At 53.6% G+C, this 27812-nt stretch overlaps 1 protein-coding gene across 2 annotated transcripts; it reads left to right on the top strand.

Moving 5' to 3' along the window:
- Nucleotides 1-7: 7 nt before the first annotated feature.
- Nucleotides 8-24638, top strand: ERO1A (endoplasmic reticulum oxidoreductase 1 alpha). 2 transcript variants are annotated; one of them, XM_044436543.1, is made up of 16 exons: nt 8-142; nt 6164-6283; nt 8046-8129; nt 9603-9641; nt 10076-10152; nt 10652-10725; nt 12817-12937; nt 14949-14995; nt 15810-15824; nt 16393-16419; nt 16591-16683; nt 17489-17735; nt 18911-18980; nt 19552-19638; nt 20399-20532; nt 22981-24638. In XM_044436543.1, exons 1-16 carry the CDS (start codon nt 44-46, stop codon nt 23039-23041), a joined length of 1395 nt encoding a protein of 464 aa, XP_044292478.1. In that variant the 5' UTR covers nt 8-43; the 3' UTR covers nt 23042-24638. The 2 variants fall into 2 exon arrangements, with proteins under 2 accessions (XP_044292478.1, XP_044292477.1); XM_044436542.1 differs by having other exon boundaries at nt 15807-15824.
- The last annotated feature ends 3174 nt before the right edge of the window (nt 24639-27812 follow it).

Raw genomic sequence — 27812 nt, 5'->3', positions numbered from 1 at the left:
AGCCGAGCCGAGCCGCGCGGTGCCTCGCCTCCCCCGCCCCGCGATGAGCGCTCCGCCGCTGCGCCGGGCGCTGCTGGCCCTGCTCCTCGCCGCCTGCGCCGCCGCGCACCCTCCGTCCGCCGAGCAGCGCTGCTTCTGCCAGGTGAGCGCCGCTCCGCGCCCGCTCCGCGCCCCGCTCCCGCGCCTGCCTGCCGCGCACCGGCGCCTCCCACGGGCAGGGCGGACGCGCGCGCCGGCCCCACGCGGGGGACTCGCGGACACGCACGGCCTGCCCGTCGGCCTCGGCGCGGCGCGTCTCCGCGGAGCGGGACGGGGGAACGCCCCCGCAGGCCACGCCAGGCGCGCCGCCACTCTGCACGCGCTCAGAGAGCGGCGGAGAGCCCGAGCCGGCGGCTGCGCGCGGTGGGGGGGGGGCGATGGAGCGGCTTTCCGCGCGGCCGGAGGTGGTCCCGGGGCGGCAGCAGGTGCCCAGTGCGCGGGTGCCCGTGCCTCTCGCGCTCCCCCGCCCCCCGGGGAGGTTTCCGCGTCGCGGCCGCGCCTTGCGCTCTAGATGAGCCGCCCGCCCTCGGAGGCTAGAGGGGGAGCCGCGGAGACCCCCGGCGTACTCTTCAGCCTTGGGGGCTGCCCTGATTCTAGCCTACCTTACAGGACTGCAAGGAGGGCAAGGGGAGAGCTGCAGGTGAAATGCTTCTGGATGCTGGAGAAGCAGCCCTGTGTGAACTAGCTGAAGGCTGGGTGGGTGAGACTTTTCTGCCCGAGCGTGCCTAGGGCTGCAGCCTAGGGCCTCTCGCCCTCCTCAGTGGGGGCTCCAGCCATGGGGACCGTGGGAGCTGGTCTCCAGCCCACCTGGAGGGCCTCAGTTTGGGGAAGCCTGCTCTGCACTTGGCGCTGTAAAGGAGTGGGCGAAAGCGGGATGATGGAGGCACCGATTCAGGGGAACTGGCCTCTGAGTGGACACACCTCAGCATATCAGCTGAATCGTATCTTAATTTTGGGCCACCTGATTCCAGGCCACTCTTTGCTGTTAGTAATCACACGGTCCTGGTTTGGACCCTAGAGGTGATCTTGTAGGCTCGGGGCTCAACTGAACCTGTGATACTTTCATCTGCTCTTACTGGGAAGTCAGTAGTGGAGGGTTAGATAAGCTTTACCCCCAGTTCATTATGCATGGGATTACTGGCGATGCGCCTTCGGGTGAGCAGGTGGGTCATGTGTGGGCTAGACTAGCCGCAAAACTTTGTCATCCGATGTAGCAGCTCTGGTCCCTAAGCCCGGTTGTGTGAGCAGCTTGTAATGGGCTCCCCAACTAGGCCCAGAGATGTTCTCTTTGAGCTGTTGTTTTAAATGGTCAAACTTCTGAGCCTTCTCAAGTTAGCCCTGCTCCGTGTACTTGTGCTTCGGTTATTCTTATGTATTCTTTCAGGTCTCGATTTTTTTCAGTAGATTCTCTTCTGGGTGAATCATAGAATTGTAGAGCTGGAAGGAGCCTGAGGGCCCTCCGGCCCACCCATCCCCAGTCTAGTGCAGGACACAAGTTAAAGCATTCCTTTCAGGTGGCTGTCCAAGTGCATCTTGAATGCCTGGGGGGGTGGGAGAGCCCACCACCTGCCCAGGTAATGGGTTCCATTGTTGTCCTGCTCTAACAGTCAGGAAGGTTTTCCTACTGTCTAGTTGGGATCTAGCTTCCTGTTACTTGATCCCTTATTCTGTGGCCTGCACTCTGCAGTGATCAAGAAGAGAACCTGGCCTTTCTCTTTGTGACAAACTTCCAGGTGAGTGGAGAGCGCTATCCTATCTCCCCTGGGGCTTCTCTTCCTGCCCCTTCTTTCTGTCTCTCCTCACAGGGCTTAGTTGTCCGTTCCTGAATCGCCCTTGCAGCCCTCCTCAGAACTCCTTCCAGCTTCTCTGCATCTTTCTTCAGCTGTGGTGCCTTATCTGGGCACAGGACTCCACACGAGGTCTACCCAGTGCAGAGTAAGGGGGAACTAGGACTTCACATGATTTGGGAGTAATGCTTCTATAGATGCAACCAAAATAGGATTCGTGCTTTTTGCAGTCACACCACATTGTTGGCTCATATTTAGCGTATGATCTGCAATTCCAAGATCCTTCTCGCTTGCAGTATTTTGGGCCAAGTATTCCCTGTATTGATGTGTTGAGTTTCTTTTTCTTGCGTGCAGAACTTGGCATCTCTCCCGATTGATTTCCCTTCTTTTTTTTCAACCCTGCTCTCCGACCTTATCAAGATCATCTTGAATATTATTTCTATCTTCCGGGGTATTAGCTATCCCACCCTGTTTTGTGTTATCTGCAAATCTGATCATTGTTCCTGCACTTCCTCATCCAGGTCATTAAAAAAATGTTGACGAGCACCTTGCCCAGGACTAAACCCTCTGGTACCCCGTTTCTTCCCTCCCCCCAGTTTGAGAAGGTGCCTTTGATGAGCACTCTTTGAGTCCGATTCTATAGCTGACTGTGGATCCAGCTGACCGTGGTTCCATCTGGCCCACTTCTAGCTCGTTTGCTCATCAGGGTATCATGGGGCACTTTGTCAGAAACTTTTCAGAAGTCAAGATAGATTTATGTCCACGGCATTCCCATAGTCCACCAGGGAGGTGACCCAGTCAAAACATGAAATCATATTAAGATGGCCTTTGTGCATTGTGTGGGCTTCAAACTGTTTGTTTACCATCAAAAACCTTTGAAAACCTGGCCAGCAGCTCTCTCCCCCTGCCACTCAGGTAAGCATGAGAGTCCCAGGCAGGACTGAGACCCTAATGGGGGGGTGGGGAGGCAGTTGGGGCAGTTTAAGGTCCCAGTCCAGATCGGGTCCTCCATAACTGCAGCTTATGTTCCCCCCAAAAGATCCATCCATTCCAATTGGCTAGTCTCAGGCTGAGTAGGGACTCACACTTAAGCCTCAGCTGCCTGTGGACATATGCCTTGCTCAGTTTTCTACAAATATTTTATTTTTAAGCTTTAGGAAAACGAAAATCACATGCATAAAATATAATCCTGCAAACAGAAGCAGCAAATCACGGATTGCTGTAAAACATGCTGGCTTCAGCATCTCCCGTGCAACGTCGACTGCCATCCTGTACCGCCGTGTTGCTCATCCAGTGCTAGATGGTGGTAGAGTTCCTCGAATTTCCCTAATTCTTTTCTTAGGGGATGATTAATGCTTTAGTTCCCCGTGGCTTGTGATGCTCTCTAGGTGTGTGTGGGAGTGGCCTTCACGGGTGCCTTCTCGCACTTCACCGATGATGCACCTGGCAACTGGAGGGGATGACGTTTTTCATAAACAGAGGTGGATTGGCGGGTGAATAATGGCGCTGCAATTCTCATGCGTGATGCCGTGTGGGTGGAAGTCAATATCTGCCTGTGTTGTGTAGTGGAAAGCACTCTGCCACGCTGGCTAGGCCCCGTCTAAAAATGTGCTTCGCTCTGAGAAGGCCTCCTTGTGCGTGGTTTCTGAGGCTTGCCGCTGTAGAAGTGGCTTTCCTGTGGCATCTTTCTGAGCTGGGGCAAACAACCGGGCGACAATTTTGGGTGTTGCTTTCATGCTGAGGAAATAAAAGCGAATAGTATCTTGCTTTGCCGCAGTTTCTGGAGTGGGTTTTGGAATCACACGCTTCTCTCCCTGCCGTCTTGCTCGCTGTCTGACCTGGTGGGAAGCCCTGGTCGAGTAGGGATACTGCTTAGCCTTAAGCAGGGCTAATGTTGCTCCTATGAAATATTTTAGCTGCTGTTGAAGGAGCAGCAGCAGCTGCAGAGCAGGGCAGCAAACTCTGTATCTGGATTTTGCTTAAACAAGCCCATTTCCTCCCATCCGTGTCAGTCCAGTGGAGGAGGAGGGATCCAAAAAGATCAAGGCTTGTGAAAGGTTTGGTGGTGATACTGCCTGAAAGGGCATTAGCTTTCATTAGCTTTCGAAATATTCCTCATCGCTGCTCATTTCGAAATGTGAAACTTAAAGGCTGGACCTTTTCCATCTCTGTTTTCTTTGGCTTGCTGGATCTTCTCCAAGCTGTCAAAAACAGATGTCAAAAATGAGCTCACAGGGCACACTGTTAACCTGTGGAACTCAATTCTTGAGGATGCTAAGAGGGTCACCAATTTGGAGGGCTTTAAATAAGGACTGGACAAGTTCCTAGAGGAAGGGAGGACTAGTCAAATGTGCTGGCTGCATGTTCCCTCCAGGATCAGAGGCACCTGTCGGTCAATTCCTGGGGAACATGGGCGCGAGGTGCTGTGGCACTCGTGAGCCTCTGTGTGGCCACAGTGGAAGCAAAGTGCTGACATTAACCCTGGTCAACCTCTGGTCGTGTCCAGCAGGTTTCTTTTTAAGATCCTAAGAAGTCTGAGTGTTGGATGCAGCCATGTGAAATAATTCCCCCTGTGGCCCAGGTGGTCTCCCGCGCACCAGGGGAAGAGACTGCTCCATGCTGGCCCCTTGTCTGTGGAATGCCATCCCAGGGACATCCTCCTGGTGTGGTCGCTGTGTACATTTAGACGCCAGGTTAAGTCTTGTCCTCCCTCTTCTGGTGAACATTTAATTTTTAATCTACTGCTCCGATAATTAAGTTTACTGCCGGCTTTTTAATATTTTTAATGCCTTAATATTTTCTTTGGTGCATAGTTCCCCTAGCCTCACCTGGAGTCCCGTGTCCAGTTCTGGGTACCACAGGTGAAAAAGATGCAGACAAGCTAGAAAGGGTACAGGGGAGGGAAAGAAGGGTGATCCGGGGACTGGAAACAGACCCCTTTGAAGAGGGATGGAAAGAACTGGGCCTGTTGAGCCTTGGGAACAGAAGCTTGAGGGGAGGTAGGAGAGCCCTCCCAAGTACCTGGAAGTCTGTCACTGTGGGGTGTGTAGAAGTGTGTCTCTCTGCTAGTGAGACTTCGTGTCCAGCCAGCTCCATCGCATGATTCGAAAGCAAGACAAGTCTCTCTGAGACAAAGGGGCGTACCTTGAGTCCGCCTTATCAGCTTCAGAGATGAATGTGCCTGCTGGTGGTGGAAGAGGAAACCGGCTAAGCCCAACCCTGGGCCGCTTGCCGAGCACGGCAGGAAGAAGCCACATCGCTGCCGGTTGCAGCAAGGCTGAGTCAGCAGGTGTCATGTGCACGCACACACGCATGCACGCCATGGGGAGGTTTGTGTGTTGCCTGGACCTGCACTGGGGAGATCCCCACGCCTTTGCCCTCCAGAGGCGTTTACCTGCGGTTCCCGTCGTGCCAAGCCAGCTTCGCTGGAGGGAGCTGGCGACAAGGAAGGAAGCAGAGATTTGCGTCTCCCTGCCTTGCCGTTGGGCCACTTCCTCCTAGCCTACGTGCCGTGCCGTAGGGCCGTGGCTGAGTCTCCTCCTGCCCGGAAGCGGCTTTCCTCGGAAGGGCTGGCTCCCGGCGGGGCGGGAGGGGGCTTGTCTTGCGCTTGGCCTCCCCTGCCAGCAGTGGCCGGCCCGAAACAGCCCCCTGGAAACTTTCCTTTGAGCATTACACTCCGGCGAGGACACCCTTCCTACCCAGGTGGTTTGGCTATCATTAAAAAGCCAGCAGGGTACATCGTGTGGGATTAAACAGCAGCCTCAAAACCAAACGACCGAATCAGGCAACAGTTGGGACAGGCAGCAGATGCGACGCTCATTCCTTGAGGGTTGCTTTTATTTTTAAAGGCTGTGAAACCACAGAATTGCGTGTGATGATGTGAGCCGCCCCGAGGCTTCGGCGAATGGGGCGGCATAAAAATGTTTTAATAAATAAATAAATAAAATGTGTAATTTGCCCTTTGGGCTTGTTGTGAAGACAAACGAGAGCCAGTGTGCTGTGCTGGTGAGATGCCGGACTGGGGACCGGGGAGATCCGGGTTCGAGTCCCCAGTCAGCCATGACACTGCCTGGGTGACTTTGGGCCAGTCACTCACCCTCAGCCTAAGCTACCTCGCAAGGCTGTTGTGAAGATAAAATGGAGCGGAGCAGGACTGTTTCAGCCGCCTTGGGTAGCTTGCAAGAGGGAAAAAGGCAGGATGTATTTGCAATGTAATAACAGAGCATATTTTGATAACTCGAGCATGTTAGATACATGCTGATCATCTTGGTATTGTTGCAACAGACACCCTAGTTACTGTAATGCTTTTTAATCTTTGTTGCCTCCATATTTATCAGGTGACTGGCCATTTAGATGATTGCTCCTGTGATGTTGAGACTGTAGACACCTACAACAACTTCAAGATCTTCCCCCGCCTGCAGAAGCTCCTAGAAAGCGATTATTTCAGATATTACAAGGTACAGTTTAATACGTTCTTCATTCGCTGTTCTCTTTCTCTATCCCCCAGAGGGATCCTTTGGTACTTGCTTGAATAGAATGTGCCTTTTAGAGTTGGTTATGGTGAATCTTTTCAAGTGTGAAACCAGATATGGGTAGTTTGAAGGTTGTTGGTTAACATCCAGAACTTTCTTTTCTCGGAGAGAAAGAGAATACCTGTTTAATATTCTTGGGTCTTCTGTTCTGGGCTGTATTCTGTATTTCTCTGTTCCGCACTGGTGGATGCATTTCCAAGTGACAAGCATTAAATCGGGTGTGTAACGTCGGACTAGAATGCCCTAACTGTGGCTGATGGGAGTTGTAGTCCCCCAAATTAAGGAGATCTGCATATTTCCTACATGAAACCATTATGCATTGCTCTAAAAGGCTGCAGTAGCCATGAAAGAGCCTGGCTCTTTACCAGGTAGAAGGGGATAGGGTCCCTGCCCAGAGGAGCTTACACTCAGAAGCATTTGACACAGAAAGACAATAGAGGAAGGGGAAGGAAAGCCAGGCAGGGGCACCTGTACATATGTTTTTATCACTAGAAATGGGTTTTATCACTAGAAATTAATCAGGATGCTGTGTTTTGTTTTGTTTTTTGTTTTTGTTCTGTTTAACTGTCAAACCGTCCTGAGACATTGGTAGTGGGCGGTATCAAAAAGTTTTAAATAAATAGGTATGTAGCTTTGGCTATAGAACTGTATGGGGAGTTGTGCCCAATCTGCAGAAAAAGTGCATTTTTGTGGGGGGGGGATATGAAGGAAATACTAAACTTGGGGGCACATCACAGTATCTCCCCATCCCAATTCTTTGCTTAATTTTTCTGCCTGTAATTAAGCAAAGAATTGCTGAGCAGGACTGTTACGGGAAATCCATTTTGGGGCCTTCATTCATAGGGTTGCTAGAAGTCGAAGACAGCTTCCAGCACGTAACAACGACAATTAAGCCAAGCAAAATCAAACTCTTCTGTTGCTGGAATAGTGGTTGGATGAGAACCACCCACCCTGAAAAGTACAAAAATAGGGTTAATTCCTCCTTGTAATTTTTTTTAAAAAATAAGTTTTATTTGAGAAATTATAATCCTAAAAAAACAAAAAGAAAACTACAAACAACATCCATCATCAAAAACATCGAGCCCGCTGGGTCAGCCCCCACGCCCTTCTTTTTCCATTTATGATAACTTAAAAACATATTTAAATCTATGCGAAGTCCCGTTTCTCCAGCCAATAATAAAAAGGTTCCCAAGTTTGATAGAAGTCCTCCTTGTGATTTTTAAAGTAGTTAGTAGGTGGACTATTTATTTATTATTTATTTATTTATTAAAACATTTCTATGCCGCCCCATTCGCCGAAGCCTCAGGGCGGCTCACAACATAAATTAAAATACAAGAGATAACAATATAGCAAAGGTCACTCCAGTGCAGAGCTCAGGATCAACTCTAGGTAAGTTAGAAAGCCTTGGGGGTCACAGACAGGCCGTCCGGGGAGGACCTCTGCCTAGGAGCCAGGTGGCGCCCAGGTAAGTTCCGCTTTTAGTTTGCGTTTTGTGTGTGCGCACAGACAAAGATTCGACCGCTCCACATGCTCTCTGGTAGTAGTGGTTTCGTTTGCTCCGCTGTTCCACACTTCTGGTTACTAATCCGAGGGACATCGATCTGTTCACGATCCATCAAGTCAGCCGTGTCTTTCACTTTTCGATTCAGCCTGGTTGAACGGCCTCTCCGCTCGCCACTCTTTTCAGGTTAACCTGAAGAAGCCTTGTCCTTTCTGGAGCGACAGCAGTCATTGTGGGATTAGAGATTGTGCCGTGAGGCCATGCCCATCGGTAAGTAAAAGCCCCCCGCACCCCATACCCTGTCCTTGCCCCGGGCGCGGGCACATCGTCCAACTGCCTTACGGGTGGCTCGAGGCAAGCGCCAAATTTTTACGAGGTCACAGGAGTTTCCTAGCACAGAAAAGGTTTCTTGCTATAGCACTGGTTGTGGGATTCGCTCCTTCCACCAAGGCTTTAAGCCCAGTGGGCGATGGCAGGCTTCCCCAGGTTAGCGCCCTCCAGACTGCAAATCCTATCTGGAAATGATGGGATTTGTAGTCAGGCACATCTGGCAGGTGCCAGGCTGAGGAGGACCAAGCCGAGTTACAGCTGTTCTACAATGCCAGGGTGGTCCTTGGGGCCGCGGGGGCTGGGCACACCCCCTGCGGAAGCGGCGTGTTCACACCGGAGAGAACGGGGCGCTGAGGATGATGTGTGAGCAGGGACACCTGCAGAGAGCGCAAAGGGGCCGCCTGAGTTTTCACAGAGTGCCACAGCTCTCTCTGGCTCCGCAGTGGGAAACTGTCTCATGAAAGCCCCTCGATGCGGGATAGGAGGGGCCAGCCCGCTCAGCCCCACACCACTTCCCCATGAGCTTTTGCCGTGTGGGGCAAGCCGTGGGTCCACGCCTGCTGTCAGCCAACGTAGGTGGTGTGCAAAGACAGATAGAAACAGAAACAGCGAGTCAGAAGGGGTCTCCCGGGCCATCTAGTCTGACCCCCGGCTCCAGCCGGCTCTGCTCATGACATGCCCACCGTGGCCTGCCCAGATGTGGAGCCGTAAGAGGCCACGGAGAGCCGAGAGGGAGCTGGAAGCAATCCCGGCACTTTGTAGGAATATTTCAAAGTTTACAACCCAGAAAAAATTCCCAGCTCTGTTCCTGACTGGGCTCAATGGACAGAGATGACTGCATGCCGGTCGGAAACAAGCCGAGCCTGCGAGTGAGCGATGCCGGCTGCTGCAACAGCTGTTTCCTTTTTGCAACGAGGGGTTGGTGGCGGCTCCTCCATCAGAGTGCAGGCCTTGAATGCGCTCTGCACCTGGTGAGCAGTGCAGCGGACTCTGGCCGTTCCCTCCCGCCTGGTGCGCTTCAGGTGTGCCTTTGGCGTTCTGGGCCAAAGGAGGCAGAGCAGCAATGACGCCTCACGAGTGAGCCCGCACCCTGGGACTGGCCAGCTGCGAGAGGCCCCTGCGGGGAGCTCCCGGGGCCCGGCTTGAGTTGTGAGGATGCCGGTGGGCTGCCTGGGTCGGCCACTGGCGGTCCCTGGCCCAGGCCTCCCCACACCTCCAGGTTTCTTCTGGCTGCCTGGTTGCCATCCAGCCATCTCAGGGGACATGGTGAGGCAGGAGAAGGTGGGAAGTTGCTCCCTCTTCCTATTCAAGATGCCCCCCCAAAAATTAGTTGCGAAGCAACGCGTTAAGGATGCTGCTTGGAAGAGGACGGAAGCACAAGACAGACGTTGGTCTTGCAATCTCTGCTTTCAGGACGAGGTCCCCGGTGGAATCCGATCCGAGAGCTTTAAGGTAGGTCACGGTGAGATCCCAGGGGAACCAGCGGAGCCCAGCCTGGCTTTGCATGTGGTCGGGATGTCCGTGCACAGACAGTTCCTCTCCCAGTTTCCTTACAGAGGAGAGGGAGAAAGGACGAGTCTTTAAGTCAGGAGCCACTTGGTTGCCGGCCCACATCCAGAGTAGAGCCGGTGCCCAGGCTCCCGTCCGCAGAGGCGGTCAAGTCCTTTCCACCATCCGTGCATGGCTGGCAGCCCGCCCCCGACAGAGTCCCACCCAGCTCATCCCTTCTTCCCCGGAAAATGCACCGCTCCAGCTCGGAGAGCGATCAGCGGGTGTCACCAGTGCCCCGGCTGGGGGAAGGATGCTGGGCGCGGACCTCCAAGCTGCTTGCCCTCCTCGGGCGGAGGGCTCGGATCGGTTCTGCAGCGCCCGCTCTCGCTTTGCAGTATTCCAGGGAGGCTGCCTCCTCGGTCGAAGACTGTGAAGAAGCAGAGAGACTCGGAGCTGTGGATGGATCCTTGAGGTACAGTTTCCCCTAGATAATTTGGGGTGGCTTGCAAGGAAGAGCCTGGTTTGGGTTTGCCTCTTGTGGCAGCGTTTCCACACGTTACGTCTTCTCACCCCCTCCCACAAACGCTGATTTGGGAGCCGAGGACACGTTTCTACTCCCGCGACCGGTGTGACTGAGAGTCTTTTAACTCTGGCAGTCGCACACAGAGAGGAGGTGGCCCATGGAAGCTGCCTTGGGCTCCTCAGAGGAAAATGTTAACAAACAAGCCAAACAGCAGCCCTTGGCGCCCCTTCCCTCGTGGCCTGGCTAGCTCACGGGTGATGGAGAGCAGCCAGGTCCCTGGGCATGCTGGCCCTGCAGCGGGAGAGCGATCCTTCGCTTCTGGCAGGCCCCAGGCTTGGTTTTGTGCCGGCCTCACCTCGACCTGCCCCTGCCCCTGCCCACTGCTTCTTTAATGCACGACCGCCTCGTGCTGTTTGAGTGGCAAACTCTCTTCCTGCTCGTTTTGCAGCAAGGAAACGGCAGAGGCTCTGCTCCGGTGGACGCGGCACGACGATTCTTCGGAAAACTTTTGCGAAATTGATGGTATTGTTGGTGTCTGTGTGTGGGGGCCTTGGCTGCAGGCATGAGGAGCCCCTTTTCCCATGGGGCTAGATTTCATTTTGGGGAAGCCGTCGGGGCGGCATTCCAGTGGCTGGTGGGACCGAATGAAAAAAGCAAGGGCAAACTTCCAGAAATACCAGTACGATGTAGCTTAGGGCTCTAAGCCTCTGGAGAGGGTGCTTCAGCTGTCAAGAAGGGGAATAGCTTTACAGAATCACAGCGTCTGGGCAGCCTTTCAAGAAAGTGGTGAGCGCTCGCCTGTCTCCCTTCAGTCTTCTCTTCCCAAGGTTAAACAGAGAAACAGAGTGAGTCAGAAGGGGCCTCCCGGGCCATCTAGTCTGACCCCCCGCTCCAGCCGGCTCTGCTCACGACATGCCCACCATGTGCACATCCAGCCTGTCCTTGAACACCTCCACCGGTGGGGCCTCCACCACCTCCTGTGGAAACCTATTCCATACCCTCTGGGTCCTAACTGTCAGGAAGCACTTCCTGGCATCCAAATTGAACCTTGGTTCAGTTCCGAGCTCTTTCAGTCTCTCCTCCAGTCCTTTGGTGCCCTTCACTGACCCCTTTCCAGCTTGTCTGCATCTTTCTTCTGGGCAGTTCTAAGGTTCTGCAACCCTGTTTTATGGTGAAGTTTCAGGTGGCTGGAAGGATTAAAAAACCTTGCAGAACATACAAATGCACACGGCACCAGGGCAGCGGTATTAGCTCGGTTTCTGCCTTTTTATTCTTTTACGTGGGGTCAGAAAAAAAAAATCCTCCAACTAACCTGGGTCACGAGGGAAAATCGAAAGGACAAAAAGAGCACAGGGGAAAAGTGCCATTAGAGCGGATGATTCTGCTGGTGGCTCAGCCTTGGGAGGAGCAGCGGCCGTCCTCTTTGGACTGCCCAAAAATGGGAGCAGTGGGGTCCACAGGCACCTCCACAATCTCTTCTTGAGTGCACAGGGTTCGGAAAGAAGTTTTCTTTGACAAGAGCGGCTTTATCTTCTTTTCCACGTAGTGCAGATGGTCTTGCTGAGGTTTCCTGCATTGCAAAAGACTCTTTGCTGAAACATGCTGGTCAGCTTTTGCAAGGCAGGAAGTCTTGGCAAGATCATCTGCATTATTTGGAAAAAGATAAGCAGCTTCTGAAAATCACTTTCCGAAACATGTTGGGCCTTGTAAAAGCTTTTTCCGGGCTGCTCAGAGCCTTCTCGCTCTCTTTTAACATAATTAGCACCTTCCCCATTACTGGGGGCAGCCAGGCAATCTCCCGGTGACCAAACAGGAAGCTATGGAATCTGGCAAGTTTTTGCAAACTCTGCCCTGTTTGCATACAAACTTGTGGGTTACTTTTAATGCTGTTTCAGCAGGAGGGCCAGATTTAATTTACGCTGGGGCTGCATTCAGTGGTGGGCAGGCCAAGGCAAAGGGGACAGGGCCAAAATGGTGGCACGTGTTAGCTTCTTCCAGCCAGCAATGGGGAAGAGGCATTTCATACTTTAAAACTGGGTGAAGCTGCAGAAACAGGTCGATTCAGCCCCTCGCATGCATGTAACTCTTTTGAGGTTAAAACTGGCCATGCAGTCTCCTCCCATCCGTGCTTTCTAGGTCAGTGGGGCAGGTATAGGAACAAGAAGCCAAGCTGCCCCTAGTAGGGCAGTTTTGGCCCTGAGCAGCAAAACACTCTTCCTGAAACTGGCATAATTATTATATAATGTGTGCAACATGGCATGGTAGAAACTTTGTACGGGCCACCTTCTCTCTCTTTCTCGGCCTGAGGGCTCAGTGCCACGCACATTTGGATGAAAGAAGTCCTACAGTTCCCAGCATGCCCCATTCAGCTGTGCTCGGCCACCTGGGGGATGCTGGGAGTTACAAGGCTTCCCATCTAAATGTGCATTCGATTATGGTTTTAAACAGTAATGCTTCCTTCATGAATAGATGGAAACAGCTCAGCACAGAGAGAAACTGTGGGGCTTCCTGTCGTAGGTTTTGCTTTCAGACCAGGAAATGGTGGTTTGGCAGCTGAGGGAAATGTGGCAGGATCCAGCATTTTGTTTAAAAGTGGGAATGTTTCCCTGCTAGATATCCAGTCCCCTGAGGCCGAATATGTGGATCTGCTCCTCAACCCGGAACGCTACACCGGCTACAAAGGTCCCGAAGCCTGGAGGATCTGGAACTGTGTCTACGAAGAGAACTGTTTCAAGTACGTGCGTTTGAGCCACGGGACCCCTGGATGAGCGGGTGGGAAAGATAGGCGTCCTGCCCCTTTTCGTGCCAGGTCACGGGGCGACTCGCCCCTCTGTGCCACTAGACAGGTTTTCGGGGGTCTGGCCAGGGGTCTGGCACTGCTGCAAGTGAGCCTTGCTGGCAGGGGGTCTCTGTCCACCTGAGCAGGCAGGTGCCCGGTGGGGAAGCTTTTTCGTGCTGCCTCCCCCCACAGTCGCCGTGAGCTGGGCGCCCCCTCCCACACGAGACAGGCACTTCGGCAGTGATTGAGAGAGGCGTTATTCCATGCAGAAACAACGTCTTCGCAAGCCTCGAAACAGGCACTCCAGGTGGAAAGGTGACCCCTCGCTCTGCCCCCGTCACCCCAAGCCCTGCTTACGAACCTTCGGGGCCGGTCTCTGGAGGGGGTGCTATGGAAGCGGGCACACCAACGCTCTTCCCACTGAGCCCCCAATTGGTCCAGCCAGCAGGTGCATCCACCGGCCCTCGCATCCACATCTCCTGGGGTGTCAAGCTCTCCCCCCCAGAGCCCCTCCCCAGAATGCTCCCCACTGCCTCTTTCCCACTACCAGGAGTGGGAGGGGGCTCAGTGGTTGTCCTCGAAATGCTTGGATCCAGCGCTGGCTCGGCCGGCTCACCTGGAGGGTTTGGGCAGCCGGGGCCTCGCTCGTCTCCACAGCTCCAACATCAGAGTGAGCCACGGCTGGGCCAGCCCCCCACTCCCCCATCCCCACCAAAGCCCTCCATCTTGGGCACGCCTGGGTGTCTCATCCGAGCACATGCGCATGGCAGCAGTTGGGAGTGGATAGGCCTGCTAGCTAAGAGGAACCCCCTGTTAATGGGAAACTCCCCCCCTCCCCCAAGGGCCTGCCAACCTCCTGGGGCTGGAGGTTGGAGAAGGGGCAGTGCCAGGCCGAAACCCCCTTGCTGCTTTCAGGCCTCCCTGTTAGGGGTTCTGCATTCTTGCAACAGACGTTCCGAGCCCTTCGCAGGCAGGGCTTGTGCATAATGATTTTGTTTTTTAATACTTGCTCCTCCATCTCATTTTTGCCATGATTTGAAATGATTTTTACTCTGCTGTTGGTCGCCTTGGCTGCTGTCAAGTGGAAAAAAGGGGAGGAGATGTAAAATCAAGAAAAACCCGCCTTTAGTTAGTACTTGAAACATTACCCTGATTCCCTGTTTCTGAGAGGGTGGGCATGGGTGCCATTCCAAAACAGCACCGTCCCTGTACACAGGGGAGGTTTCAACAGACCTGGGGGGGCTCCGAGGTTTGCAGAAGTACAAAGCACTTTTAGGGGGAAAGCTGCTTTGGAGAGGGGGCAAAAGAGCCCAGCGAGGCAAGTCTCTCCTCTGGCAGAGGAATTCGGACTGACTTTTGGCTGGGTTGGAGCCACAGAGGAGGTGGGTGAAAAGAACAAACTATTATGAAGAACAAAAAGGAATGCATTTGCGGGGTACCTGAAAGACTCCCTTCTTCCATCCAAGCCTGCCTGCCCAGCCAGTCATGAAGGCCCCAGTCCTCTGCCCTTTTAGACAGAAAGAGCTGTACAATTCCCAGCATTCCGCAGTAACCCTGGGGAGTAGGGCCAACTGAGCAGTGCTGGAATTGTAGGGCTTTCTCAGTGTAAACCCGCACAGGATTCCACCCTCAGTTGATTTTCAGAGACCCATTCCTGGGCGTTCGCTTCCTTAGGCGATCAGGCTGGTGACTTTCTCTGGGGCATCAGCCCCACGGTGGAGTGCTTCCCACTGCCCCACACACTTGCACGATCCCTTCTGCGCTTCGTGCGTCTGCTGAAAATGGTCTTGTGTGTGTGAATTGTATTACGCTCGGTTGCGGCCAGTTCGGGTTGCTAGTTGAGGCTTTATGGGGTTCTAATTGTTTTAGTTTTTTGTAAGCTGCCTGGAAGGCCCAAGGGGAGAAAGGTGAGGCAGAGGTGTTTTCAATGACTCCTACTGAGGAAAAAGCGTTTTTGTCTCCCTAGGCCTCAGTCCATAAAAAGACCGTTGAATCCATTAGCTTCTGGCAGAGGTAAGCTCAGTTTTCCTTTGCCTGTCGGAGAGATCTGGCATTCTTGGTTTGTGAGGTTGTGTGTTGGCCTAAGATGTTGCTGTGTCTGAAATGGCACCAAAACTGATAACATATTCAATGTGTACAGTTGAATATGTTTTCATATCTCTGTTTAAACTGCATGCTTCATCCTTCTGTTCTCCCGAAACAAGGCTCTAGTTTTTTAAAAAAGAGAGGCTTTAAAATTCCGGTCAAGGCACTGTGGAGTTGAGGAGTGGGAGGGAAGGGAGAATCGACACGGCGTCTTTGCAAGAAACGGGTGAAAAATTTGGCCTTCTGAGATGTTCAACGTCCACCAAAAAGAGGAAATTCCTGGCCCTTATGGGCACAAATATAGGCTTGAAATAAGCAGTGGGAGATGGTGGGGTGACTGAAGAGGATTTCCAGGAGAACAGGAGTGGGGCTTCAGTCCCTAAAGGAGCTCCTGGGTCCTCCCGCATTTCCTGTGATCATAGGCATTGCATCAGGAATTCAGGAGAGGATAAAGACTTGGATCGTGTATGCCAGTTCTCGGAACTGCAGAGCTAGAATTGCTTTTGCACAGAATTTTAATATCTTCAGCGAGGAACGTAGGCAATCCTTGTCTTGGGAGAGCAGTCAAATAGCCTAAACGTAGAGGGGAAAATATAAACAATGGAGCTTAAAAGGTGGCTTAGATGTATGTGAGAAGGTACATCTAGAAATGCATGCATTAGATGACTGCTTCCTCAAACGTAACTGGAGCGCTGACACTTCTTCCTTTTTTCTTTTCCTTTCAAATTCGCTTTGGCAGCAGCTGGAGAAAATGAAGGTGAGTGTTTGCAGCTGCATCCAAGGGGGAGCAAACCTATGGAGAGAACACAGCCCCTTAGAGGGTTAGGGGTATTCTGCCTCACAGGGAGAGATGTCAGAATATGGCCGAGCTGTACTAGGAAGCTGTTCCTTCTCGGCTGATGCCTCCCACTAGGTTTCTCGCGGCTGATGGCCCCCACTCTGCCGAGGGAGCACATTCCATTCTGGAGAAGCGCTCGGAGACGGCTCTCCAGAATCTTTATGCTCTCCTGGGCCAGCTTAAAGCTCCTGGGGCCAAATCTAAGCTTTGGGAGAGGCTTTTCCGACTTCTAGATTGGAGATGGATGCTGGGAGACCACCAGATGGTTGGCAATGGGGAGAAAGTGGGTGGAACTGGCTGAAGATGTGTTGCCCCCTGCAGAACCCTAGAGAAGCCAAAAGGGGCTCAGCAGATTGGATGATGCAAGCGTTGGCGGTGTGGGGCAGAAAATCCCCCCCCCAGGCTTTCTTAGCAGAAATGGGGTCCAGCAGACGGGATTTTAATGGGCGACTTCCTGCTGATCTTTGCCTTGTTTCTTTATTTCCAGGGAACATGTTCTACAGTTGGCTGCAAGGTGACTGCTTTTTTCTCTCCTGGCATCCTTCCCAACGGCTCGAGTGACAGCAGCCTCGCTGCTGCCTTTTATTGCCTTGGCAGGATGAGCCCCGGGTGCCTCCGGCTTTCAGCCCTCGGCTGCAGGCGCTGCCCCCTCCCTCGCTCTGAACGCTGGGCATCTTTCTTGCAGGCCTCTGCGTGGAGAAGCGGGCGTTCTACAGACTCATCTCCGGCCTGCACGCAAGCATCAACATCCACCTCAGCGCCCGGTACCTTTTGCGAGGTGGGTCCAGCGGCAGGGCGTGAGGACCAGGGATCTGGCCGGGTCTGCGGGCGCAAGGCAGGGGACGCACGGGGCAGAGCCAGGGGCAGCACGCGGCTGCATGGGACCGTGGTTGCAGCCGTGGTTTTGGCTCGCTGTCAGCCAGAACGTGGCTTCCCTGTGTGGATTGGGAAAGCGGCGGACGGTTGCTGGCCTCGCAAGAGATTTTGAGACGAGCCAGCGTGACACAGCATGGCTGGGCCAAACCACACGCCGCAGGAGAGGGCTGGGACCGGATCTCGCAATGCCCGGTCTTTCTGCTGGAGCGTGCAGCTGGGCTCGAGTGTGACTGGAGCGGCCGTACTGGGGAAGGAAAGCGCTCGGCCCTTTGTCCCTGCAGGGGTTCTCGGATGGAAGCCTTCCTCTTCCCACACGTGCGACAGCCATTCCCCCAAACGGCACCCCTTGCTTTTCCCAAGGGAGTGGAAGAAGGAAGCAGGACGGCGTGGCCCCCGCACAGAGCATCCTCTCCGGTCCTGGTCAGCCAGGCTGAAAGACAGGGGAGAGTGGGACTCCCCCACCCCACTGATTTGCACAGGGGTGGGGAGGACTAGAACAGCCTCCGGCCACTGGGGCCCTCCGCATGTTAGTCTACCCAGCCGGCTTTGTCAGCTGGGGATGCTGGATGTTGTAGTTGGATGTATTTGGAGCATCCCAGTTTTGGGAAAACTGCATGAGGATTTGAGTGGATGGTGGCTGTGTGCCCATAGAGGCAATGATTCCGTTCTTCACCTGGATGCGCTTTCCCTTTCCCCCCTTTTTCCAGACACCTGGGCAGAGAAGCAGTGGGGCCCCAATATTACCGAGTTCCAGCAGCGCTTTGATGAGGTCCTGACTCAGGGTGAAGGTCCCAGGAGACTCAAGAACCTGTATTTTATCTACCTCATTGAGCTGCGGGCCCTGTCCAAAGTCCTGCCCTTCTTCGAGCGCCCCGATTTCCAGTTGTTCACCGGAAACAAGAGCCAAGACGACGAAACCAAGCGGCTGCTCTTGGAAATTCTGCATTTAGCCAAGTAAATGTCATTCCAGCAAGATCTTGGGGAGGCGCTTCTGCGGTGTAGAGAGAACATTGCTCTGCTCAGGGCAAAGTAACTATTTGCTTAATTTGAGCAATATATACCGTCCAAAAATCCAGCCAGTCTTTGTTCAGCATTTTCTCCCCAGCGTGCAGAGAAATACACATCGGTACACACACAAAATGCACAGGGGGCAGAGGGTGCTGTGTTTTCTGTGGGGACCAGACCACCCTGGATAAAGTATGCAGCCCACCTGTTTGATAAAATGTACAAAGATGCATTCATCAAACATGGAATCATTCCGGGACCAAACCAGAAGCGTTCCGAAGGAGTTCTGTAAATCCCGCATGCGGACAGGGCTGGCTTTCATTGCCAAACAGTGGCCAGCAACTGAAGGGATACCGTGGGGAACGGAATCCGCGGCACCCGCCTGGAATGACTTCCCTGCGGATGCCCCGAGGAACGCTGGGACAATTTAAAGCAGAATCGAGCTCTTCAAATATGTGAACTCTGCTCCAGTTAAAGTTGAGCATCTACTTTGGCCTGTCGTTGCAACTTTAGCAGGATCAGGACCTAAGGACAGATGTCCTAGTCCTGCTTTGGATCATTGTTATTGATTGATTGATTGATTGATTACATTCATGTCATTCATTATTGCGCAACATTTAACATCCTGCCCTTTCCCTCTTGCAAGTAATTCAAGGGGACTTACATGATTTTCTTCTCCATTTTATCTTTACAACCATTTTCTCTTTAACTGAGAGGTACCTTCAGTTGAGAGTCAGTGACTGGCCTAAAGTTGCCCAGGACATGCTGGAAGCTGTAGGACTTCCTTCTGTGTTAACACACACAGGTCTGCCCCCCAAGTGAGTTTCATGGCCAAGTAGGGCCTCGAACCCAGATCTCGCGAGTCCCGGTCCAGTGCTCTGACCACTCCACCACACTGCATCTCCGATGAGAGCCACAAGGAAGGTTTTGCCATAGGGAAGGCCTTGAGACCCCATTAGAAGCTTTAAAATGGCTATAAACCAGAGCCTTCTCCGGCCTCCTCCTGGAAGCAGAGACAGTAGTTCTGCTAACGGTGATCTCCCCCAGCCCACCCTGGTTAATTGGTGTCGTCCGCATTCCAGGGAGAGACTTCCATGATAACTGATGCTTCTCTTCTGCTGCAGATCTTTCCCTTTGCACATCGACGAGAACTCCTTTTTTGCCGGAAATCCGAGGGAAGCTGCCAAATTAAAGGTAACTGTTCAATCCCAAGCCACCTTCTGACAGTTCTTAAAAACCCCACAGGTATCGCAGAGCCTGCGTTCAGCACATCACCTTGTGGCTCTGGCATTTCCCTGTCAAATCGCCTGGGCCGAGGCAGAGATGACAAAACATTCCCAAAGCAGAGGGAGCAAAGCTGCCTCGTTCCCAGGGCAGCTCCGGGAAGCAAAGCGCGGCCGTCGCTTTGGCGGGGATTGAAACGCAGACAGGCCCTGCGGGAGATCGGGCAAGGTGCTTGCAAAGGAGTCCAGAGGAGAGCTTGGGCAGAGGCCCAGGAGTCAGACGGGTCAAGCCCCACGAGTCCTACAGAATCCAGGAATCTCCCATCGGTGGCTCCTGCTCTCAGGGCCTCGGCGCTGGAGCTCGGGAAATCCGAGGAGTTCGGGAGAGCAGGAGGCCCTGGTGGAGCGCTGAATTTCCGCACGTTTATTTGAACTGCCTGGCCCCGCAGGTGCTGCACTCTTTTTAGTAATTAGACAAACGAACAAGCAACGGAAGGCTGTCAAGCTGTGCGTCTTCTTTCTTGTTCTGTCCCCAACCTCAGGGAGAATTCAGGCATCATTTTAGGAACATTTCAAGGATCATGGACTGCGTAGAATGCTTTAAATGTCGCCTTTGGGGGAAGCTGCAAGTAAGTACCTTGCGTGCCCTCAATTTTCCTCCTCTTCCCTCTCCCCAGAGATCTTTGGTTGCTTTATCTGTACTTCCATTGGTTTGGAAACCCTCAGTCTTAGCATGAGTAATATGGAGAGAGAACCTGCTCGGAACGTTAATGCTGCGTTTGATAATCGGCAGTTTGATGGGGTGGCAGCTTGGCCAGGCTAAGGAGTGCTCAAACCACAGTTTCCTGGTTCCAAGGTCACAAGAAACTGTGGTTTAACCAATGAGGAGGCATTGAACCAAGGTATATAGGAGACAGATGAGGAAACACAAGCTGGTAATTCATTCTGTCCCAGCAAATCCAAGTGGTTTGGACCTGGTTCATCACAGCTGTGCGTGTGCGTGCATTTTTAGCCCCCCCGCAACTCCGCACCTACTCTTCTATCCCCGTATTCTAAGGTCCATTGTACAATACCCTATTTATGCAGCAAACTGCATGGGTTTTAAAAAAATCAACTATTTTTAACACAAGTGCTATCAAGAAGTTTGACAGGCTGGGATCCTAACACTTATCTCTCACATTGCTGAGAAAGCCTCTTCTAAAGTACGGGCCATCGTGCATAAGTTACAAACTTCAGGACTATTTTAGTCGCATGCAAATTTATGCAGCTTTAACCGGTTCAGTCGTCTGAGTGGGATGCTTTTTGGTTGGCTGGGTGCAGCTGCTCTGGAGATCTTTGCAGTCTGTCCCATGTTGCAGATTGACTTCATGCTCATTCCCTTCCATACAGACCCAGGGTTTGGGAACGGCTCTGAAAATCCTGTTTTCTGAAAGACTGATAGACAATATGCCTGAAAGAGGCCCGTCGCACAAGTTCCATCTAACCAGACAGGAAATCGTGTCCCTCTTCAACGCGTTTGGAAGGTGAGCACGAGGTTTCCTCTTGGAAACACTCGATTCTGTGTTGTCTATCATCCAGTAACCTTTTTGCTGCTCCTGCTGGGACTCGGTTCAGACAATATGATAACCCACACTCGGAGGCCGTGCATGGTCACTGACCCGTAGCCTGTTGTTGAATCATGGGTTCTCGTGCTGTCTGAACCAGCCGAGAAAAGAAATCGAGGTAACAACCTACGATCAACCAGGACTCAACCCATGAGCATGGGTTCACATGTCCGAACCTAGTTCAGATACTATTGTTTTCCCTAACCGTCGTTTAGTAGGCAGACCATAGTTTGCGGTTTCCAAACAAGCAATCCATGGATTCAGAGCAGTTTGTTTGCTTTCATTTCCTGTCCTCTCAGTCCACATTCCTGTTCCCCTTCTGGAGGTGAGGGAGAGAGATCTGTGGTTTGTACTCGTGACTCAGAAAACAGTATCTGTCCAGTCTTACACCGAATCTGTCCATTGACCCATCTAACTTCACGTTGTCTTTTCTGAGACTCTGTTTGCGGCTAAATCTTAGACCTAGCTGGTTGGTGAGCATCTCTCAGTGAGAGGGGTCTGGAATCCCAGGCCTGGGGGTTAAATTTGGCTCTCCTGGGGTCCCAGAGAGGACCACCTGCCCCTTCCCCCTACCACCAGTTGTTTGGCGGTTTCCCAGCTTTTGCACAGAAAAAGGATTGCTAACCCTCATCCACAAGGGAGCAAAAAGGAAGCCCCTGGAAGGCCAAATGAAGGCAGACTATGGAAGCCAGGCAGGTGAATCCTTTATTCCATCCGGCTATGACCATCCCTTTACCTACCGCCGTAAGCAGAATCGGTAATGTACTAAATTGCCTTCAGTGGGAAGTCGGCCCTTTGGAGAGGCATTTGGACCTGAGGAGGAAAACTTGTGCAAAGCCAGGAAACCACAACACGCTCAGAAGCTGGGGAAGCTGGATACATCTGGCAGCCCGAGGCGGGTGGGGAGCCCCTCCGTGGAATCTCAAGGGATGCCCGAGTGTTCTGCTTAGCTAGGCTGCTTTTAGAAGAAATATTTCGTACCAGATACCCTGTCATGTAAGCTGGTTCCACCTGTCAGCTCAAATTGTGTTTGTCCAGCTCTGTGTGTACAAATCAAATATTGTGCTGCAGTGTCTGCACCAAGACGTATAACATTCGGTACCTGTTGTCTTGATACAACATTTAAATTTGACTAGTTCATTCCAGTATTTCTAGTTACGCATACAGGCTGCAAATGGCAGATTCCAGACCATTTCTGCCTGCTGCTCCCTGGCTTTTACTATTTCAGCTTTCCAGTGAATCTTTCAGCCATAAGGACTAGAAACTTGCCCCCAAATGCAAGCGGAGAGGGTGTCTCCCCTGAATCTCAGCGTATGCACAGCACTGCCTTTACCTTTCTTAAGCGGGGTCCCACCGGGAACTGTCCTGGGGCCGATCCTGTTCAATCTTTTCATCAGCGACATGGAAGAAGGGGTGAACAGTCTGCTGGTCAAATTTGCAGATGACACTAAAACTGGAGCAGTGGCCACAACTGAGGAGCAGGTACTCCGGATCCAAAAGGATCTGGACAGACTGTGGAAGTGGGCAGGAGACAACAGGATGGCGTTCAATGTGGATAAGTGCAAGGTCTTGCACTTGGGGCATAGGAATGGGCGTCATAAGTACAGGCTAGGGGACCAGTGGCTGGAGAGCAGCACTTGTGAAAGGGACCTCGGGGTGCTGGTCGACTGCAGGCTGAACATGAGCCAGCCGTGTGATGCGGTGGTCAAGAGGGCGAACGCCACCCTTGGTTGCATAGCCAGAAGTGTGGCTTCTAGATCGAGAGAGGTGTTACTGCCACTCTACGCGACTCTGGTGCGCCCGCAACTGGAGTATTGTGGATATAGGAAGGATATAGCCAGGTTCGAGTCAGTGTAGCGAAGGGCCACAAGGCTGATGGCCGGTTTGCAGGGGATGCCGTATGAGGCGAGACTGAGGGAACTGGGTCTCTTCAGCCTGGAGGAGACTCAGAGGGGATCTGTTGGCGACATGCAGGTATGTGAGGGGGTGTCACACGGAGGTGGGCAGGGACCTGTTCTCCCCTGCAGAGGAAGGCAGGACGCGCTGCAACGGAGCAAAGCTCAGGGAACCCAGGTTCCATTTGGATGCCAGGAAGCCCTTCCTGACACTCAGGACCCCGAGGGTGTGGAATGGGCTTCCACGAGAGGTCGTTGAGGCCCCATCAATGAGGGTGTCCAAGGACAGGCTGGATGTCCACATGGTGGGCATGTCGTGAGCGGAGCCGGCTGGTGCCGGAGGTCAGACTAGATGGCCTGGGAGGCCCCTTCTGACTCGCTCTGTTTTCTATGTTTCTATGTTCCCAAGTACAGCAACAACATTTCTAATTCTCTCTCTCCTCCCCATTTCGTTTCTCTTTTTCCATTGTAGGATTTCAACGAGTGTTAAGGAACTGGAGCACTTCCGGAGCCTCTTGCGACCTCTCCAGTGAAATTCTTCTGATAAAGACCGGCACTCCTTGTTCTGCGTGGGCAGGACTCCGAGCGGGCCCTGCTGGTGTTCGCGCCAGCTGCGAATCGCGCTGGATCACACTTCCGAGCATGCCAGCTTCCCCTGGGCTCTCTGTGCAGCTGAAACGTTTGCGCACAACTGAAGCTTCCCGGGCGGCGGGGCAGGCCCCCGTTTGCAGCACCTGCCCTTGCTCGCCTGTGGTTTGGTGCTGCAAACAGGATAATTGTATTAGGCCTTGGCATCAGCGCACCACCTCCTTGCACTCCAGTGGCTGGGTTCGCACAACGTTCTCTCTCTTCTCGGTGTGCGCAGCCGAGTTCACGCAACACGGTAACACACGTTTCAGGGACGAGCCACACGCAGCGCTTGGGTGAGGGTTATGCTGCCTGAGCTCAGGCAACGCATCTCCGGAGAGCCACCTCCCCCAGTTAGCGGCCTGGGGATGATGTGACTTGTAGCCCAGCAAACTTAGAGGGCCCCATGCTTGGGAAGGCTGTCCTAGAGATGCAGAATGCTGGGCCCCTGGTTCCAAATTTGCCCCACATCGCAGGCTCCTTGTGATGTGCGCTAGAACAGTCTTCAGGAACTTTTCCAAATGGCCGTCCGCCCACCCGCAGGCTGAAAGCGCTTTGGCGCCCCCGTGTCGCCGAATCCCGTCCTGCCCCGGCAGCCCTTGAATGGCTTTGTCCGGCCCTGCGATCCTTTGCCTTTACTTCATTTAAGGGCCCCGCAACGCAAGCTAAGTGAGGAAAGCTGCTTTCCATGCAAAACCATCCGAAGGGTCTTGATTCCGTGTGCTGCGCTCTGGAGGGTTTGCTGGTTGCACATGCCCCTCCCTCGAGCTGCAGCTGAGCAGGTCCCCCCAGTCTAGCAACAGAGCAACCCTGCTAGGGGAGTCCATGGTGGGGTCTTTTCTCTTTGCTGCAGGAAAGCAGAAAAGCCCCTGTGGCCAAGCTGTGCCCCCCCCCCCCAATCAGGTATCCATCTCCAGCATCCTGCACAGTACTGTGACTTCATCAGCCCACCTGGCCCAAAACCGATGGGTCAGGGATGCTGGTTTGCCATGCTTGTCCTCGGTTCGAAGCCGGGCTGCCTAAACCGCCAGTGGAACAGAAAGGTAGGACTGTATGGAGCTGCCGGGGATAAGCTGAGAGGTAGTCTCTTCCTATGGATCAGCCTTTCCCAGCCTGGTCATTTGGGAGTGCCAGACTGCAACACCCATCATCCCCGTGGTGCTAGGAACTAAGTGATGGCCTGCTGCTGCTTTAGCCAAAAGACTTAGGAAAGAAAATTGCCTCTGGCCAGTTTCCTCCGTCCAAAACAGGCTGTACTCAGGGAAGAGCCCAAATGTAGAGCTGGACCCCCCCCCCCGCCCCCACCCCTGTGCACATGACCTGCAGGCCCCTTGCACAATCCGTTTCCCAGATGTGTCAGTTTTCCACCAGAAAGAGGAGGAGGTCCGTGCAATTCTGCTGATATATGTTGTGTCCTGTGCAGGGAGAAAACTCTGGATGCAAACATTGTATGGGTGGGTTTTTCTATAAAATACGTGAATACAGAACTGAGCTCCACGCTTACTGCTTTGTCTCCCGTTTGTGCAACCGGGGTGGCTGCCGAAGGGACTCTTGGCGTGCGGGGGATCGTGTCCTGAGCGCCGAGTCCCTCAGCACTTCTGCCTTCGCAAGCCCCCGTTCTCCCGGCAAGGGCAGAAGGTGCAGCTTTTGCAATCGTCTTCAGGGTTGGCCCACAGCAAACCACTCGATGGAGGAAGGACTCCACACACACGACTCTTTGCAAACGCAGCTCGCACAAGATAAAAACAAGACTCTTTATTTCAAAACATAACAGCATTACAGTTTGGGGGGAGAAACTGAAGTGGTACATTCATGAGTGGCAGACCTCCTTTGGCTGGTGAGCTGCAGCAACCAGAACTAACCCCCTCCCCAAAAGACAATGCTCCCACACCATCCTGGACAAAGGCCGTTTTGCTATTTGGACAGAAATGGTTTCCGGTAAAGCCGCACTGGCTCTTCCCAGTTGGATTCCAGAACTGAAGCAGCCGTCCCCAGGAATAGGAAGAGAGACCGGTCGCTGCTTGGGCACACGCTTTAAGCGGCTCGCCCGGCTGTCCCAGTTGGCGATGGCCCTCTTGGAGGGGCAGAGAACTTGAGTCAGTGCAGCTCGATGCAAAGCTCAGACCAGGCGCTGTAGCCCTTCATGGAGCACCCTCTCCCATCTCTGAAAACCTGCGTAAAGTGCTGCGAGTGCAGTGCAGAAGTGGAAAAGCGCGCTTCGGCGTGGGGGCAGCAGTGAAGCCTCAGCCCAGCTCTGGGCTCCGGGGCCGCGCAGCGTCAGGCCTTGGCTGGTTTTGCTAGAGCAAAAGGTGCCAACGCAGACAAGGGACTCATTCTGTTGGGGGGACAATGCTACAACTCCAGCCACCCTGCTAAAATGCTCAAATGGTGCTCGACATCGGGACCGGTGATTTTCATGCACCCACACTGCTCAGTTTTGCACGTCCCCCTGCCCCACAAAAAGCCCCTCTGGAACGCCATCCGGAGTGTGTGCTTGTCCGTGGTTGCACAGGGCAAGGGATCAAAGTTGGGGGTAACGCAACACCCATCGCGTCCCTGCAGCTCGTTGCCCTCCCTGGACGGCCCGGTCCGGCCGTGGGCGCTCAAAGGGCAAGGCAGGCAGGCAGTGCAGCAGCTGGGCGTCCGGGAAGCGAAGCACTCGCCCGCTTTCCCCGCTCCGGCACCCTCCAGGTGGAGGAAGGCCAAGCCGCACAAATGAGAAACGTTGCTGTACTAGACCCGCTACCAGGACCACACGCTTCGCCAGCGAGGAGAGCACAGATTCACCGCAGCAGGCGGTGGTCGAGCACCTCTTGGCCAAGCCTTTAAAGAACTCGATGGGTCACAAAAATCCGCAGAGGGGGTGAAAACGATCGCTGTGAGGCTGATGGGAGCCCAGGTCGAGGACTCTGGGGTAGCCGCTCCCGTGAAAGCTGTACTCAAGTATCTGTGAGGAGTTTCTGCAACTCCTGCATGCCAGCAAAAGAGCAGGAATGGGGAGGGGGAAGGGGGGTGCTGCAGATGCCGCCTCTACCCATGGATCAGCCTCCCTTGAGTGGCTAAGCGGACAGAGCCAGAATGTCTGTGATCTGGCTTCCGGTCCTCCCTCGGCCGTGGAGCACACCGGGTGAAGTTCGGCCAGCCTCAGACTCTCAGCCCAACCTACCTCGCAGGGTTGTTGTGAGGATGAGATTAGGAGGAGGAGGGGGAGGATTATGTGAGCTGCCTTGAGATGCTTGGAAGGAAAACGTGGGATATCAATATAATTTTAAAAACTGAGTGGGAGACCAGAATGGGAGCTAAAGTTCTCATGGTCCAGAAGGCCTCAGTGCAACGCAACTGCTCTTTGCCCAAGAAGCTGAGCTGCGACACGTGTTCCAGAGCAGGCGACACTTCAGGAGCAAAACTTCAACCACTCCTGCAGAAACATTCTGTCTGCCGGCACCATTTCAAAATCGGCACTCGTCCGGAAGCCGGATCCGGGCCCTGCCTGCCCGCCCATCAATTTGGGCACTCCCCCTGGATGCCCGCAACCGCCCCCCCCCCGAATGAACACGAAGGTGGCCATTTCACACCCCCGGAGCAGCAGCAGGCAGCTTTCGTTTTTGCGTCCCGACTGTTTGGCAGCCGAATGGCGTTCTGCACCTGCCCAGCTGGGGCGCGGATAGTGCCTTCCGCGGAGAAGGGCAGTGCAAGCCGGATTCTCTCCCGGGACCGCTGAGGTCTTGGGAAAACACCGGGCGCTTCTCCAGCTGGGACCCGCACGGCTTTTCAGTGCAATTCCCCCTTTGGTTCGAGGCTCCAGGATGCCCCCCATTCACCCCCCCCCCCCCGCCGGCAAGGAGGGGCCCCCGTTCGGGGGGGGGGGGGGGGGGGGGGGCGCTTCAGCGCAGGCCATTCCAGGGAAGTCCAGCCTGCTTATCCAGGAAGAACGTTTGCCCCCAGGTCCAGGTGCATCACATCTTGGTGTCTTCCCAAGATCAGCTTTCCCCTTCTGATGCCTTCCAGCGGTGCTGCACTGCAAGTGGCTAGGGAGGATGGGAACTGTAGTCCAACGCACTTGAGGGTATCAGATGGGGAAGGCTGGTCCAGCAGGCATTATGGAAAGGGGAGATGGAGCGAAGGCCGAGCCCCTCAGTCCACTGGAAAGCTGCTTTCTCCTAGCCAGTCCCTTACCCTGTGACCGCACCATCTCAGCAGAGCAGAGGGGAAAGATGACTTCACTCCGCTTCACCTTCCAAGCACTTTTCCTGTACTACAGAGACCAGCGCTTAAGCAATCCAGGAGTTTCTGCATGGTGGTCTTGTCCACCCTGGAAGCAAGCAAGCAAGCAAGCAAGCAAGCAAGCAAGCAAGCAAGCAAGCAGGGGGGCAGCTAAAGCAACAAAGCTGGCTGCACAGCCCCCAAGGCAAACATGCTCCTAGTCCTCATGGATCCACCCCTCGACAAAATACTACAGATTTCCAGTTCTGCTTTCCCCAGTGTGAACCAAGTTTTTTTTCCTTAAATGAAAGTCTTGATACCAGTAACAGCCAACATAACTATCACAAAGAGTTTTCACAAACATGCAATGTTGAGGTTTGTTTTGCTAGTCCCAGAACAGAGATAGTAAAACATAACTGTAAGTTAAGTTACCCTTGTGAGAACATGACAACAATCCCAGAGTTTTTAACACTC

This window comes from Varanus komodoensis, unplaced genomic scaffold, assembly GCF_004798865.1.
Source record: "Varanus komodoensis strain SLA01 unplaced genomic scaffold, ASM479886v1 scaffold3, whole genome shotgun sequence".
In the NCBI taxonomy this organism is placed as follows: domain Eukaryota; kingdom Metazoa; phylum Chordata; class Lepidosauria; order Squamata; family Varanidae; genus Varanus; species Varanus komodoensis.
Note: the sequence above shows the minus strand (reverse complement) of the source record. Positions and strands in the feature narration are given on the sequence as shown.

Coding starts and splice junctions, on each gene's coding strand:
- ERO1A (XM_044436542.1), top strand. CDS start 44: ATGAGCGCTCCGCCGCTGCGCCGGGCGCTGCTGGCCCTGCTCCTCGCC. Junction 143..6,163: donor AGCAGCGCTGCTTCTGCCAG/GTGAGCGCCGCT, acceptor CATATTTATCAG/GTGACTGGCCATTTAGATGA. Junction 10,153..10,651: donor GCTGTGGATGGATCCTTGAG/GTACAGTTTCCC, acceptor CTCGTTTTGCAG/CAAGGAAACGGCAGAGGCTC.